Source organism: Amblyraja radiata, chromosome 31, assembly GCF_010909765.2.
Source record: "Amblyraja radiata isolate CabotCenter1 chromosome 31, sAmbRad1.1.pri, whole genome shotgun sequence".
Classification (NCBI taxonomy): domain Eukaryota; kingdom Metazoa; phylum Chordata; class Chondrichthyes; order Rajiformes; family Rajidae; genus Amblyraja; species Amblyraja radiata.
In genome coordinates, this window is record NC_045986.1 from 14,834,869 (window position 1) to 14,852,283 (window position 17,415).

General features: G+C 44.8%; 1 protein-coding gene across 1 annotated transcript; it reads left to right on the top strand.

Annotated features, from left to right (window-relative positions):
- Nucleotides 1–7,948: 7,948 nt before the first annotated feature.
- On the top strand, nt 7,949–13,827 carry LOC116990282 (trypsin I-P1-like; the record flags this gene model as incomplete). Its single annotated transcript, XM_033047790.1, has 4 exons — nt 7,949–8,106; nt 8,208–8,349; nt 9,998–10,264; nt 12,424–13,827. Coding segments are annotated over 4 exons (714 nt in total), but the record flags the coding sequence as incomplete, so codon positions are not given.
- Between the last annotated feature and the right edge of the window lie 3,588 nt (nt 13,828–17,415).

A 17,415-nucleotide genomic window follows, 5' to 3' on the forward strand; every position in this document is an offset into this window, starting at 1 on the left:
CACTCGTTCCTGCTGCAATCTACAAAGGCAATTATACTTATTCCCTCTTGTAGAAATGGTATTCTTTGCTGTTGTAAAATCTGTTTAATAAGAGTCCATTGCAGCTGAGCAGTGCTCCATGGTCAGGGAAGTGTCTTCAGATATGCCTGAGGACATAGCCGCCTGAAGCTAATATATATTGCATTCGCCAAGATTGATTAGTTTAGTTTAGTTTAGAGATACAGCGCGGAAACAGGCCCTTCAGCCCAACGAGTCCGTGCTGACCAGCGATTCCCGCACACTAACACTACCCTACACACACTAGGGACAATTTTACATTTTATACCAAGCCAATTAACCTACAAACCTGTACGTCTTTGGAGTGTGAGGGGGAAACCGGAGATGTCGGAGAAAATCCACGCAGGTCACGGGGAGAATGTAGACACTCCGTACAGACAGCACCCATAGTCAGGATCGAACCCGGGTCTCTGGCGCTGTAAGGCAGCAACTCTACTGCAATGCCACCGTGCTGCCCATGAGTCCACTATTTTCACACTGGCCATCCCCTCTTCTTTCTCTCTCTTCGGGCACAAGATACAAAAGGTTATTTTTCCCTTCACACTAACTGTTTCACTCGTATATGTCTTGATTGTATTCATGTATAGTATGATTTGACTGGATAGCACGCAAACAACGTTTTTCACTGCAGCTTGGTACATGTGACAATAATAAACCGTTAGCTATTCCAATAGAAAACACAAAGTGCTGGATTAACTCAGCAAGTCAGGCAGCATCTATAGGGGGAATGGTCCATTCCTTCCGCAAATGCTGCCTGACCCACTGAGCTCCTCCGGCACATTGTGGTTTGCTCAAGATACCAGTATCTGTTCTTTCTTGTGTCTCGAATGCCAATACCACCACTTGCAAGTGGGATCAATGACAAACCTTTGACTGGACTGCAAACTGGAATCATTCCTTGATATGCTTCTATCCCCAACCAGGAACCCATTTGGATATTTACTTTTGACAATTTTACAGTTTGATAACTCATGGGGAAGACTGAAGCTGTTTTGCCATCAATTATTTGGATGTGAACTGTTTTACTGCAAATGCCCATTACGTTTAAGTTATTTAAAATGTAGGAATAATGAATATCGGGGAAAGAAGAAAATACGACAGATGCTGGGCTCTAGAGCAAAAAAGCAAATGGTTAGAGGCATTCAGTGGATGAGTCCCCAGTGAACCGTTGAGTTCCTCCTGCAGTTCGTTCTTTAAATCAGGGAAAGAAAATGTGCTGAGACCATTAACTTCCAGTGGGAGTTGGAAGGGACACAATGTACCAATTGCTTCCACGTACAAGGGTGGGCTTCATGTTGAACAAACTGGATAGTTTGAAATATGTGTGGAGAAGGTTATTCTGAAATCCACAACCAAACTGAAGTCACATGAATTTTTGAAATAATAGTCCATTGTATTGGAACTTAACCAAAGTTTCAAGGCTGATACATTTGATAATCATGTTAATTTAATAAAATGAATAGAGATGCTCCTAGCAGATGGATCTAAGGGGGGCTTCCCAGATTGTAGAAATGGCATTAAAAGGTTGAAAGAGGTTAAACAATATCCTTATGTATTCAGCACTGGCAAGATGGACTTTAGCCTTTAGAGATGCAGTGTGGAAATTGGTCCATCGATCCACCGGGTCCCCGCCAACCAGCGATCGCCCCATACACTAACACTATCCTACACATGCCAATCAACCTACAGGCTTCTACACCCTTGGAGTGTGGGAGGAAACCAAAGAACCTGGAGGAAACCCACACAGTCACAGGGAGAGCGTACAAACTCCGTACAGATAGCACCCGTAGTCAGCATCAAACTTGAGTCTCTGGCGCTGTAAGGCAGCAACTCTACCGCTGCGCGCTGTGCAGATATTTGGAAATAAAGAAACTTTTCAAAACTCCTGCCAGCCCACAAGAAAATGCTCTGGATGCACTGTTTCAAACCGTTTCCAGGTGTTACTGAGTTTCCAGGGAAGCTTCCCCTTGGTTTTGAGATGTGTCTGCTGGTGATGAGCCTGAAAGGGAAGTCACATGCCTTTGTACTTGAGCAGAACACAAAGTGCTGGAGGAACTCAGCGCATCAGGGAGCATCTGGAGAAGGGAATGGACAGGGGACGTTTCGGGGTCGAGACCTTCAGGTTCCAGCGCCTGCACTCTCGCACATCTCCCTTTCAAACCTGAGCGCATTTCCCTTAAATCCTACCAGTTTTGAGGAACATGCTCCCAGTGCCTTGTCGATCCTTGCCCTCTGAGGGGGCCTGGTGAGAAGGACAGGTTAATGTTGAATGGCATTCTTATAATTTTTCCTCCGATATGGAAGAAGGCCATTCAGCCCATCAACTCTCTGCTGACTCCTGAAGCAATCCTACAAATCCCATTGCCCCCTCCACCATTTATTTCCCTGACATTTATTAGCTGCCACTTGCCTTCCAAATCTCACCTGATCTTCTTACCCACCCCACTTGGAGTAATTTACAGGAGTCATTTAATCGACCATCCAGGACTTTGCGATGTGCGAGATAACACCAGAGCACCCGGAGGAAACTCATACAATCACAGCCGGAACGTGCAAACTCCACATACATACAGCGCCCGGGGTCAGGATCGAATCTGAGTCACTGGAGCAGTAGTAGCTCCACCTGTTGCACACCAATGCTGCTTCATTCCACCAAGACTTTCCTTCCAAATAGAAGCAATATTTCACATGTGCTTAGAAATATCTCAACCCTCATCATGTCGTTGGGCTATTTTTATTTGTCACAATACGTGTGAGGTTAAAGGATGTTGCACGTGCAGAGAAAGAGACTTTCCCCTGAGGGTCCCTAGATCCTTGTAGAAACTGTCTGATCTCTAGTACCAATGACTGGTACCAAAGTCATTGGGAATACGATCTGTTGCTTGAAGGAGATGGGACCCGGCACCTGCTCTATGTCAAGTCAATATCCAAAGTTCAAGGAATGTTACTGACTCTCTCTGTGATGTGTTAGCCCACTGGAATGCACCCAAGCTGATGGATTGGAATAGTAACTTTAACTTGGTGCATTTGGCATGGTGAAGGTCAAAGGGAAACTGAACCCCAAAAATAGAAGTGCCCGAGAGGAACGTGGCTACAAAGATGACAGAACATTAGGGTTAGATAGGCAAGGGCTGCAAAGATATATAGAATTTTAAACCAGTAAAATACTTTTGTCAAACTTCCTAGAACTTCATAAGAAACAGGGAAAGAGCAATATTTGCTTCAACTCAATTTATAAATATCCAGGAATATCCACGTGCAGGCAGATGAGACTGCAGATGTCAAGTCTGAAGAAGGATCTCGACCCAAAACATCACCCATTCCTTCTATCCAGAGATGCTGCCCGGTCCCACTGTGTTACTCCAGCATTTGTGTCTACCTGCAGACAGATGAGATTAGTTAACTCTGCATCATGTTTGGCACGGACATTGTGAGCTTTAAGGGCCTGTCCCACGAGCATGTGGCAAGCGCGACCTAAAGGGCCGGTCCCACCAGCATGCGCCTGCATGCGACAAGCGCGACCTAACGTGGTCACTTGAGCCATACGGCCTCGCGGGGCCGGTCCCACTTCGATCTGCCGGAGCCGTATGGAGTTGTGTGGAGCTGGTCCCGACATCGCGCGGGGCTCCGAAAAACTGACACTGTTCAAAATTCTGCACGGCAACGACCTGCCGGCCCGCAGCCGCCTCGGCGCCGTATGTCACGCCGAACTTCCTGCGGACTTCGCTCGCACTTCATGTCACTCACTCAACCTCCGCGCGGCCCCCGCTTCTGGTTTGGTCGCGCTTGCCGCATGCAGGCGCATGCTGGTGGGACCGGCCCTTTAGGTCGCGCTTGCCGCATGGAGTCGCATGCTCGTGGGACAGGCCCTTAAGTGTCCTACGTTCAAATATCCTAGGATAGTGGGGTCCGTTCAGATATTGCCAATATCTGTGAGGGGGCCTAGTAGTATAATGGTTAGGTTTTTGAACTAGTAGCCAGAGGTCTGAGCCACTGATGCAAGGACATAGAACATATACATAGAACAAATAGCACCGCACAGGAACAGTTGCTGTGCTGAACATGATACCCACCTTCCACTAATCTCCGCCGCCTGCACTGAATCCTTATCCCTTCATTCCATAAAGTCATGTTTATCATAGGAGCTGAATTATGCCATTCAGCCCATCAATTCTACTCCAACATTCAATGATGGCTGATCTATCTTTCCCTCTCATTCTCCTGCTTTCTTCCCGGAACCTTTGACACTCTTACTAATCAAGAATGGGTCAATTTCTGCTTTAAAAATTCCCAAAGACTTCACCTCCACAGCCATCGATTCCCTATATATCCCTACCCAAAGGCCCCTTAACTGCCACTATTGTAATGTTCCTTGTACCTACCACTCTATGAGTAAAAAACGAATACGTGAGTTGAAATCCCACCTATGAATGAACGAAGAGTATAATGGATTAAGAAAACATAATTTGATGATCATGCACTCAGGATTAACACATCACTAAATATTATGTATCACTGCAGAAGTCCAAAGGAATGAGAAAAGTGGGGAAATTGATGTAGGTTTCTGGGGCGTGGGAGTGTCCAGTCAGAAATTGTGGTGGCTCAGAGATGGTGGCTGATATAACTACAACATGCTCTACTCAGAGGTGGAGATGAGGCAACAGTTGGTTTTATCAGCGGTATGGAACAGGACCAAGGACAACACTTATCTGCTACTGCTCAAGCTATTGTACAATGTTCACTTTGCATTAAACAGAGAAGTCTCGCAGTCAAAGTAACTGAGATCAAATCATTCAAATTTTGTTCTACGATGATGGCCAGAGTATAACAGTAAGGAAACTGTTTCACCTGAACAAGAGCTTTATTTTCCTAAAAATTACATCCAGACGTTTAGACACTTTACAATTTACAATTTTGTTTGATAACATTTTTTCAACTGAGACCTATTCTTATCTTCCTATTTTATGAACCTATAGTGAATGTTATTTGTGGTCTCACATGTGTAGTACCAGGCATGTGAAAACCCATTGTACATTGTACAACAAGCAAGTAACATCTATTCATATCTGCAACTTTTCTGAATGTCTGATTCAAATAGATTTGTTTTATTAGTTTGCAATACATTAGTCATAATGTAATCATATATTGTCAGAGGAAGCGGTAGACAGGTATAATTATGACATTTTAAAGACTGTTGTGCAGTTAGATGGGGAGAAAATGTTTGGAGAGATATGGGCCAGGTACGGGCTATTGGGACCAGCTTAGTTGGGCAACTTGGTCAGCATGGACGGGTTGGGATAAGGCCCTGTTTCCACGCTGTATAGTTCTATGAGTCTATGTTGACACAATGCTCCTCGTGTATTTACTGGGCATTGGGAGATAAACATCAGAATATAGAGCACTTGTACATTGTCGACCAACAAGCAACTACCAACTACCTACAACTGTTCTGCAAGAGTCAATGTCAGATACAATTATTTTTTTAAATGCTGCAGTAACTCAGCATCTCTGAAGAACATAAATAAGCAACGTTTTGGGTTGGGACCCTTTATCAGACTGATTGTGGTGAGGTGGGTGAAAGCTGGAAGAGAGGAAGGGCAGGACAAAGACTGGCAAGTGATAGGTGGATACAGGTCAGAAGGGGGGGGGGGGGGGGGGGGTTGACAGAAGGTTGGACAAAGGCCTGAGAAGAAGAGACAACGTGTGAGATAAGGTTAGAAGAGATACGAATTGTGAATCCATAGGAAGGAATATAGGTGGAAGGGGATGCGGAAGTGTGAAAGAGAAACGGGTGCAAATCCAGGTGGGGAACGGGAATGAAAGAGGGGAAAATGGGGTTGGGGGGTGGGGTGGGGGTTGTTTGTAGGTTAGTTATCTGAAAGTGACGAATTTAATGATTGTACTGTTAGGTTGTAAGCTACCAAAGTGGAATGTGAGGTGGTGTTTCTCCAGTTTGAATGTGGCCTCACTCTGACAATGGAGGAGGCCCAGGACAGAAAGGTCTGTATGGGAATGGGAAGGCAAGTTAAAATGGTTAACAACCAGGTGATCCAGCAGCCCTTGGCGGACTGAACACGTGTGCAGTGAAACGGTCGCCTAGTCTACGCTTGGTCTTGCCATATGACATGGTAGCCACATCGAATCACTGGGTGCAGTGGGTGAGGTTAATAGAGGTGGACATGAACCTCTGTCTCACCTGGAAGGACTGCTGGGCTCCCTGGATGGATGTGAGGGAGGAGATGTCGGGACAGGTGTTACATCTTTGTTGTTGAAGGGGAATGTACCTGGGGTGGGGGTGGTTTGGCTGGGAAGGAATGAGTGAACTGAGGAGTTGCAGTCTCTACGGAAAGCAGAATGGGGTGGAGATGGGAAGATGTGACTAGTGGTGGAATCACATTGAAGGTGGCGGATGCAATAGATTTATTTTGATTTGCTAACAACATATAAGTCACATTGTAGTTATATATTGTCAGAGTAAGTGATAGACAGGTACAATCACAACATGTAAAAAAGATGAGTGAACTGTTTCTTCACCTTGCGGTTCCTCATTCCATTTTCCCAGAAGAATTATCCACTAAGTTAATTAGATTTACAGATACGCATATCCATGAATCCATGACATAAAATCTCCAATACAGATTGCAGTGACTGAGGTGAACTTGCTAATCATTTATCTATTATAACACCACCACACTGTGCCAGAGACTCAGATACAATCCTGACTTCTTCTGCTGTCTGTGGAGTTTGCATGCTTTCCCTGTAACCATACGGGTTGCCTCCTTGTGCTCCGGTTTTCTCCCACATCCCACAAAGACATGCAGGTCAGTAAATTAATTGAGGGCTCTTAGAGTAGACAACATCTTCTATCTTGAAAGCAGGTACTACCAGATTCAGGAACAACTTTTTCCCTGCTGTTATCAGACTACTAAATGGTTCTCCTATAAATCAGCGTGTAGTCCCAATCCTCCAACCTACCTCATTGCGAACCTTGGACTTTTTCTCTGTAACTGTAATGCTATACATTATGACAATATATTTCGTGCTCTGGTATTTTACTCTTTGCACTACCTGGTGTGGCGTGATTGTACTCATTTATAGAAGGATTTGATTTAACGAGACAGTACACAAATAAAAGTGTTTCACTGTCTTTCGATATGTGTGACAATAATAAACCAATACCAAGTATCTAGGCACATTTCAGCTTCATGGCTGACTTCAACAATTCAGTAAACTTGCTTTGTCTGTCGCTGACCACACCTCGTATGGGCTCAGTCTTTCTCTCTCCACTCACACAGCCAGACTTTCAGGCCATTTCCTACACCTCTGCCTTTCACAGCTTCACTCCATTACACTCAACCAACAACAACTTTTCCCCAGAGCAAGATTGGTCTCAGCCTGTTGGAGATATTTCCTTTTTTGTATCAAGCTGGAAAAGGTGTAGAAACAATTTACGAGAATCTTGCCAGGACTCGAGCGTCTGAGATATAAAGAGAGGTTGAGCAGGCTAGGACTCTATTCCTTGGAGGTTAAGGAGTGATCTTATAGTGTACAAAATCATGAGAGGAATAGATTAAACACACAGAGTCTCTTGCCCGGACTAAGAGGTTTAGACATAGGTTTAAAGTGAAGGGGGAAAGATTTAATAGGAACCTGAAGGGCAACTTTTTTTTTACACAAAGGGTGGTGGGTGTATGAAGGAGGTTGTTGTGGCAGGGACTATCGCAATGTTTCAGAAACATTTAGACAAGTACGTACAAGTACAAGGATAGGACAGGTTTAAAGGGATATGGGCCAAACACAGGCAGGTGGGACTTGTGTAAATGGGACATGTTGGTCAGTGTGGGCAAGTTGGGCTGAAGGGTGTTTCCACACTGTATTACTCTATTTCCTTTTGCCAGGTCTGGCCCAGGACAGAATTATTGGAGGATCTGAGGCAGCCCCTCACTCTATTCCATATCAAGCCTCCTTGCAGATACGATCCGTGCATTACTGCAGTGGAAGTTTAATTAACCGCAGATGGATCCTCTCTGCAGCTCACTGTGTGAAACCGTAGGTTTATTCCAACATAAATCACATCTATTTAAGTGGGAAATCAATTTTGAAAGCCTCTGGCTGCACAACGTAACCTGTGGTTGTTTTTGTCATCCTAGTCCATACCTCATCACTATTGTCTTGGGAGAGCACCGTTTGTCTAAGTCTGATGGCAACGAGAAGTACTACAGAATCTCTAAGCTTATCATATTTCCATATTACCAACCGGCCACGTTCAAACACGACATCATGCTTCTGAAGGTAAGTTATTTTGACGTGGGCTTGTGCTGGGGGCCAAGCCTGATAGGGAAGCAATTGAAAACGCCAGTGCCCAGCAGTCCCACTTAGAGAAGAGCTAACGTGCAGGGTGGGGGCTGTGGGGAGAGGGAGGTGGGGGGGGCGTGGTGGTAGAGGATTCAAGGCAAGAGGGAATGGCTAACAAGGGAGGGGGTGGCACAGTGGCGCAGCGGTAGAGTTGCTGCCTCACAGCGCCAGAGACCCAGGTTTGATCCTGACTACGGGTGCTGTCTGTTCAGAGTTTGTACATTCTCCCTGTGACTGAGTGGGTTTTCTCCGGGTGCTCCGGTTTCCTTCCGCACTCCAAAGATTTGGAGGTTAATTGGCTTCTGTAAATTGTAAACTGTCCGCAGAATGTAGGATAGTGCTAGTGTACAGGACTATCGCTGGTAGGCACGGATCTGTTTCCGTGCTGTATCTCGAAAGTCTGAAGGTGAATGGAGAGAGGGGAAGCTGAGAGAGGCAGGATCCACGGGGAGCGGGAGAGTGAGGGAGGAGGTTGGGGGAGGAGATCACTGTGGTGGTGGGTGAGGCTGAGGAACACAAAGAGCACAGTCACGTTGCCTGCATTCATGGTGAACGGGTGGGTTGTGTGTGCTCTGCTTGTGTCTGTGTGCATTCTAAATCCATGCGGCATCGGCGAGTCATACATCGCTGAAACAGGCCTCTTGACCCAACTCGTCCATGCCGAACAAGATGCCGCATCGAAGCTAGTCCCATTTATTCACATCTAGCCCATATCCCTCTAAACTTTTTAAATGTTGTTATTGTACCTGACTCAACTCCCTCTTCTTCAGCTCGTTCCATATACTCACCATCCTCTGCGTGAAAAAATTGTCCCTCAGGTCCCAGTTAAACCTTTCCACTCTCACCTTAAACCTTTGCCCTCTACTTCTCGATTGTCCTACCCCAGGAAAAAGACTGTGCATCAACCCTTTCTATGTCCCTCGTGAATTTATACAGCTCTTGGCATCATGTCCTGCACAGACCTAAAGGGCCCGTTCCTGAGCTGCACTCTTCAATGTTGTATGTTAGGGACTTGTTTTGGGGGTTTTTTTAATCAAAAATATTTATTAAAATATTAAAATAATATTTACAATACAATAAAACAAAATAGAACCCACCTCCATAATACAAGACAATCAAATATACTAAATAAACTACTGAGCAACCATATTACAATCCTTGTCCAGGATGCATTCAGCCCCCCTTGGTGCCCAGCGGTCCTGGAAATCCCCCAGGGTCCCTGTGGACAGGGCGTAGACCCTCTCTAGCACCACCCGGGCGTGGAGGTAACCCCGGAAGAGGGGCAGGCAGCCGGCTCGGGCAGAGCCCTCTTCCGCCTGGTGCTGTGACTCGCAGATGGCCAGCTTGGCCAGGCCAATGTTAGGGACTTGTTAGCAGGTCTTCTGAGTTTTGTTACACTTCCATGTGATCGCCAGTACGTCTGCTATGAGTTACCATTCCTCATATGCGGAAGCCTGTATGTGGGTGTTATTTGAATACAAACTTTTGTTTGATACTTCAGACTAATGTTTAAACAAATTAATTTAGTAAATGTAATATGTCAGATTAATAAAAAATATGTAACACTTTTTTTTAAATATATCAGATGAACAGACCAGCAAATCAGAATGCATATATCAGCCCCATACCGATTCCAACTTCTCGTAAAACGGTGGCTGCAGGTACGTTATGTACAGTGTCAGGATGGGGAGTCACCTCTGTTTACAGTTACAGCCTGTCAGATGTGCTCATGGCTGTTCAAGTTCCTATCATTTCCGTCTATAAGTGCAACAGACCTTCCGCTTACAATGGAAGAGTGAATAACTACATGATCTGCGCAGGCTATTCCAGGGGAGGCAAGGACTCTTGTCAGGTAGGTAACGTTGCCCTTTCAAATGTCCTCTAGTTACTGTCTCTTTTCACCATGGCAGCAAATCTGCACGGTTTGTAGAATGTTTCACATTCAGGTTGCAGTTTGACAGAAAGACGCATCACGTGCGATTGTGCAGAAGCCAGAAACAGCTAGGCCGGGGACATCCATCACAGTGGCAGAGACCAAAGCTAGCTCCAATTTGAATGCACATTGCAAACCCCCAATGAGGAATGCATTCCTGCTGCAATCTAATGGTCCTCTCTGCATTATGGTTTAGCTTAGTATAGTTTAGTTTAGTTTAGTTTAGTTTCATTTAGAGATACAGCACAGAAACAGGCCCTTTGGCCTACCGAGTCTGTGCTGACCAACGATCCCCGCACGCTAGCATTATCCTACCCACATGAGGGACAATTTACAATTTTTACCGAAGCCAATTAACCTACAAACCTGTACATCTTTGGAGTGCGGCAGGAAACCAGAGCACCCGGAGAAAACCCACACGGTCACGGAGACAATGTAGAAACTCCACATAGAAAGCCCCCTTAGCTGGGTTTGAACCCAATTTCTGGTACTGTAAGGCTGAACTCTACCGCTGCGCTAGGTTGCTAGACTATGAAATGTTCCAATTAACGTGTAGATTCAATGTCAGAGAGGATAAATGATCCAAGGTTTTCTCACTGCATGTCATATGCATACACGGGGAGATTGGCTGTGATAATGTTTAACGGCAACTCCGGGTTCTATCCCCTACCAACATTTCACCAGGATGAGACAGATGCTGGAGGACAGATGCTGAAATCTTACGCAAACTCATTTGGTCAGGCAGCATCCGTGGAGGGGAATGGATAGGCGATGTTTCTGGTTGGGAACATTCTTCAGACTGAAGAAGGGTCTAGTCCCAAAATGTTGTCCATTCGCTCCACAGATGCTGCCTGATCGGCTGAGTTATTCCAGCATTTTAATTTTTGTTCAAATTAATGGGAGGATTTGGTACTTTTGGAAGGGAAAGGAAGAAGCTGTAGAATCTTCTCAAATAACAGGCACTTCAACTCCATCGAGTCGATACTGACGACTGATCTCCCGAGCGCACAAGTTCTATGTTATCCCTAACTCACATCCACTCCCTACACACTAGGAAGCCAATTTACAAAGCTTAATTAACTTACCAACTCACAAGTTTATGGGATGTGGGTGATAACTGGAGAACCTGGAGGAAACCTTGCAGTCACACAGATCGCCAAGATCCCCGGTTTCCTCCCGCCCACCAAAGACGTTCAGGTTTGTAGATTAATTGGCTTGGTAAAATAGCTAATTGTCCCAAGTGTGTGGGGATCGCTGGTCTGCACGGACTCAGTGGGCCGAAGGGCCCGTTTCCATGCTGTATCTCTAAACATAGTGAAGGTAAAATCTAAAATTTAGTTTAGTTTAGTTCAGTGTAGATTATTTTATTGTCACATGTAACAAGGAACAGTGAAAAGCTTTTGTCGCATGCTATCCAGTCAGATAAAAGACAATACATGATTACAATCGAGCCATTCACAGCAAAGATCCTATAGCGGAGCAAGATAGACCACTCCTGCTAAATGCAATGGGCTGACGTGTAGTACGCAACGGAGCGGAACGTGGGCCTTTTTTTCTACATTTCAGTAATCCGACCCGACCCGACTCGCAGTGTAGTCAACGTTGCGGGGGAACAGTTTTGTGTTAATAAATTATAATTCTGAAAATGAGGAGAAGATTTTTACCAACTAACTTTTATTTTTACGAGGATGTAAACCAGAAGCCGGTTATGGAAATGGGGCCGAAAATTACCCATGAATCTGCCCATGACCGTACTACGTCTTTTTTGTCGAGTGGACTATCTTGCTTGCTGTAGGATCTTTGATTCACAGCGTACAAATACATGATAAAGGGAATATCTTCAATTACGTTTAGTGCAAGATAAAGCCAGTAACATCCGATCAAAGATAGTCCGAGGGTCTCCAATGAGGTGGGTAGTAGTTCAGGACTGATCTCTAGTTGTGTTATGATGGTTCAGTTGCCTGATAACAGCTGGGAAGAAACTGTCCCTGAATCTGGAAGTGTGCATTTTCACACTTCTATATCTTTCTTGATGTCTTCTCACCCGGATTCTAATTAAACGCTGTTTTACCTTGCAGGGCGATTCCGGAGGGCCGTTGATCTGTGATGGAGTCATTCAAGGAATTGTCTCCTGGGGTATCAGTTGCGCACATTACAAATACCCAGGAGTTTACACAAATGTAGCCAAGTACATAAGGTGGATTAAAAGAAAAATAATACTTTGAGTACAGCCACACTCACCATTCCTAGTTACTTATGGAAATACTTTAGCTGATACCTGGTTAATTATTATTTTTTTGCTTATATTAGCCCTAAAAACCACACTAAATTTTCCAAAATTGCCTTTTGTTGTTGGGCCAATTATTGCAACACACAATTATTCACGCATTTAAAAAAAAAAAATTTAATTGAATCTGGCAACTAACAATTTGTCTTTAATTATAATCATTAAGTTAAACAGAATTGACACCCATGGAGTTAATTGTTGACAAGAGAAATCTCCTGCTGTGAAACGTTTGGAACCTCCACTTGCCAGTGTCAATTCGGGAATGAATTTCTCTTGAAGACCAGGCTATTTTTTCCTCTTTTATTAGTGGAAGGAGCAGCTTTCCTCATCATACACATCACATGCTAGTGCTTTAGGTCACCACACGATTGCTTTGTACCTTCAGCAGCTGTAACTCCATGTCCTACAGCTTACATTATCTTTCACTGCAATGGGTTGAACAGGTAGCATAAGCCCCATCCGTTTTGCTTACTGCTTCTTTTCTTCTGGGCCAATGGACACATTAATGGATGCCCAATGTTCACCTGTTAAATCCCAGTTCGGATGCTTTTAGGCAATGGTTAACCATCCAGCCACTGTGGGCCTTAGATGCATTCTACAGGGATTCCACTGTCCTCTTCATGGAATCATACAGCACAGGATCAGGCCATTCAACCCAACTCATCCACACTGACCAGTGTGGGTACCCTTCCTTATCAACCCTGTCACCTCTACCCCTAGGTCCATAGCCCTATATGTAAAACTCATCCAAGTGCTTATTTCAACATTTCCTAAATGCTGTCCGTGACACAACCTTAACCACTATCTCAGGCAGTTCACCATTCTCTGGGTGCAGAAGGTTCTCCTCATGTCCTCATTAAATTTCTTCCCCCCCCCCCCCCCCTTAGCCTCTATTCCATGTCTTCTGTTTTTGTCTGCCTCTCGTATGAGGAAAAGTTTCCTGTAGTTTCACCTATCTGTAATCGTCATACCTTTCTATCCCTCAATCATGACCCCTCTTAACCTCCAGCGCTCCAGGAAGAACAGATCTAGCTTGTCCAGCCTCTCCTCGTGGCTAAATATTCCATCCCTGGGAACATCCTGGTGAATCCCCTCTGCATCTTCCCCAGTGCCATCACACCCTTCCTATAGGGTTTTGACCAGAACTGCACGTAGAACTCCAGCTGAGGCCTAACCAAGGCTTTATAAAGTTGAAGCAACCCCCTCTACTTCTATACTCAAAATGCCCTCTCTGTGCCGTTGTCTGCATATCTTTTTACTATTGAGGGAGTGCAGCGTAGGCTCACCAGGTTAATTCCCGGGATGGCGGGGCTGACATATGATGAAACAATGGATCGACGGGACTTATATTCACTGGAATTTAGGATGAGAGGGGATCTTATAGAAACATATATAATTCTTAAGGGATTGGACAGGCTAGATGCAGGAAAATTGTTCCCGATGTTGGGGGTGTCCAGAACCAGGGGCCACAGTTTAAGAATAAGGGGTAGGCCATTTAGTACTGAGATGAGGAAAGACTTTTTCACCCAGAGAGTTGTGAATCTGTGGAATTCTCTGCTACAGAAGGCAGTGCAAGCCAATAACTGGATGTATTCAAGAGAGAGTTAAATAGAGCTCTTAGTGCTAATGGAATCGAGGGTATTTGGGAAGAAAGCAGGAACAGGGTACTAATTTTAGATGATCAGCCATGAACATATTGAATGGCGATGCTGGCTTGAAGGGCCGAATGGCCAACTCCTGCAACTATTTTCTATATTTTTATGTTTCTATCTTTCATTCATTGGTTCTATGTGCTGTCTATATCTCTCGTTCCCCTTTCCCCTGAATCTCAGTCTGAAGAAGGGTCTCGACCCGAAACATCACCTATTCCCATAGACCTATCTAACCACTGTATAGACCTGTGTTGCCACCAGCAAGGATCTATGAACTTGTACTACAAGGTCCCTTGGTTCTTCAATGCTCTCTAAGATGCTATCCCGGCTTCATAAGTATTCCCTACTCGCATTGCTTTTGGCCTCTCACTCGCAGATCCGTAGAGAATGCTGAGCTCTCGGCTCAGCCCACAGAATGATCAATAATGCCGGCTCATTCATCAGTGGGGACCACACCGACAATTAAAAAAGCAGACTGCCTCCACAATGCTTGAGACACCACTAAAACTGTCAACAAAGCTGGTTATTAAAGATGTGAACCCAGTTACAGGTACATTATTATTAATAACACACTCTCAATCCTTTTTCCTTTCAAGCCAGCCTCATTCCTATAATTACTTGCTCCACTTCACTGACTGAGGATAAGGTACAATCTAATCCTGGTCACTAAAACAACATTATTTCAGAGGTTTGGAAACCTTGTGGCTGTCTGCAGGTTTTTATGGCAGGCAAACCCCGATATACCAATTGTTACTGCTTATGGAACAGAGAACACTACACCATAAGGACAGACCCTTCGACCCACAAAGACTGTGCCAAACATGATGCCAAGTTAAACTAATTTCCCCTGCCAGCATGTTATCCATATCCCTCCATTCTCTACATATCCATATTCCTATCTAAAAGCCTCTTAAACGCCACTATCATATCTGATTCTACCTGTGCTTTCCAGGTACCGGCCACTCTCTGTGTAAATAAGGACAGACACAAAGTGCTGGATTAACTCAGCGGGTCAGGCAGCATCCATGGATAGGTGACATTTCGGTTCTTATCAAACAATAGAATCCTCCAGAGAGAGAGAGTTAGACATTCCTCTTTGCTTGTTTCCATGGCGTTCTCCTGTGGTCATAATGAAACACAGGAATCAGTGACAAACACATGTACCTAAGGGTTCTCAATGTTTTAGGACACTGGAGACCAACGAGGAGGAAGCCTGGGATAAAGAAAGCCTACATGAAAACTATGAGGAGTCATAGAACCATAGATACAGCACAGAAACAGGCCATTCAGCCCACCTAGTCATAGGATAACATTATGGCTTTTCAAAGACATTTGATCAAATAGAGAGTTCAAAAGGGAACTGCAGATGCTGGAATATCGAAGGTACACAAAATTGCTGGGGAAACTCAGCGGGTGCAGCAGCATCTATGGAGCTAAGGAAATAGGCGACGTTTCGGGCCGAAACCCTTCTTCAGACTGATGGGGGGTGGGGAAAGAAAGAAGGAAAAGGGGAGGAGGAGGAGGAGCCCGAGGGCGGGCGGATGGGATCAAATAGAGAGATAGGTAGGGTTTATGGGCCAAATGTGGCCAAATGAGACTATCACATAATCCTAAATTGGTCAGTCCTAACTAAGGTGGGCCAAAGAACCTGTTTCCGTACCGTACAACTTCATTAATCTATGACTCCAAAGAGTGGTGCCCTTCAGTCTAGAGCAGCCGCAAAAGCATTTCCACCAATAATCTAGAGAGAAGTACAGAAAACATAGTGGTAAATTGCAACATCACGAAATGTGATGAATAAAAACATGGATTGGGAGATTGCAAACCAGGTTCATCAGCAGCAAAAAAAAAGCAACATAGCTTTATATATTAAATAGAGCTGGCAAAACGAGGGTTAGTTCAGCAATAATTAGTGGTCAAGGATGGGATTCCCACATATCAGAGAAGTCTGAATAAAGAACACAGAACATATAAACAGTACAGCACAGGAACAGGCCCTTCAGCCCACAATGTCTGCACTGAACATGATACAAATTAAACTAATGTCATCTGCCTGTACGTGTTCCAGGCACCCACCACTCTCTGTGTAAAGAACGTGCCCCATGCATCTCCTTTAATCTTTGCCCCTCTCACCTTAAAGCAATGCCCTCTAGTCTTTGGCATTTCCACACTCAGAAAAAAGTTCTGATTAGCTGGTAGACAAAAATGCTGGAGAAACTCAGCGGGTAAGGCAGCATCTATGGAGCGAAGGAATAGGTAACGTTTTGGGTCGAGACCCTTCAGGTTCAGACTGATTAGCTGGTTTGGTTCACAGTCAGGGAAGGTGCTGTGTATTCTCTCTTCATAAGCTCACACATGCCATGAACACACTAAATCCACTATGGCTGTGATCACTGTGCAATGCAGGGGATGATGGGCATAGCTGACATGGATAAATATATTCCTTAATGGTTTAAGCTCCTTCTGTTCATTATTCTGTTAGTTAGATAGAGGAGGCCGTCATTAGAACATAAAAAGAGGCAAAAGTCCAGAGTCCTTGAGCAGGATCTGCTGTTCAGTGAGATCACTCTCATCCTTGGCCTGTGTTCCTGCACCATCCTCAGTGGCTTTGTTAGTATCTGAATCCAAATATTAGCAATTTTGAGTATTCCAAGTGACTGAGCATCCACAGGCCCTGAGGCAGAGAATTCGTAGTCATAGAGTCACACAGCACGGAATCAGGCCCTTTGGCCCAACTCACCCATGCTAACCATGATGCCCCTTCTACACAAGTCCCACCCGCCCCCGTTTTCCCCACATCCATCTAAATCTTTCCTATCCATACACCTGACCAAATGTCTTTAAAATGTTGTTATAGTACCTGCCTCAACTACCTCCTATGGCAGCGTGTTCCATATGCCCACACCATCCTCCATGTGAAAAAATTACCCCTCAGGTTCCTATTAAATCTTTCATCTCACACCTTAGACCTACGTCCTCTGGTTCTTGAATCCCGTACTCTGAGTAAAAGACTCGGTGCATTCACCCCATCCATTCCCCTCATGACCTTATACACGTCTAGAAAATCACCCCTCAGCCTCCTATGAAGATTCCAAACTCCTCCAAGTGGAGGAATTTCTCCTCGTAGCATT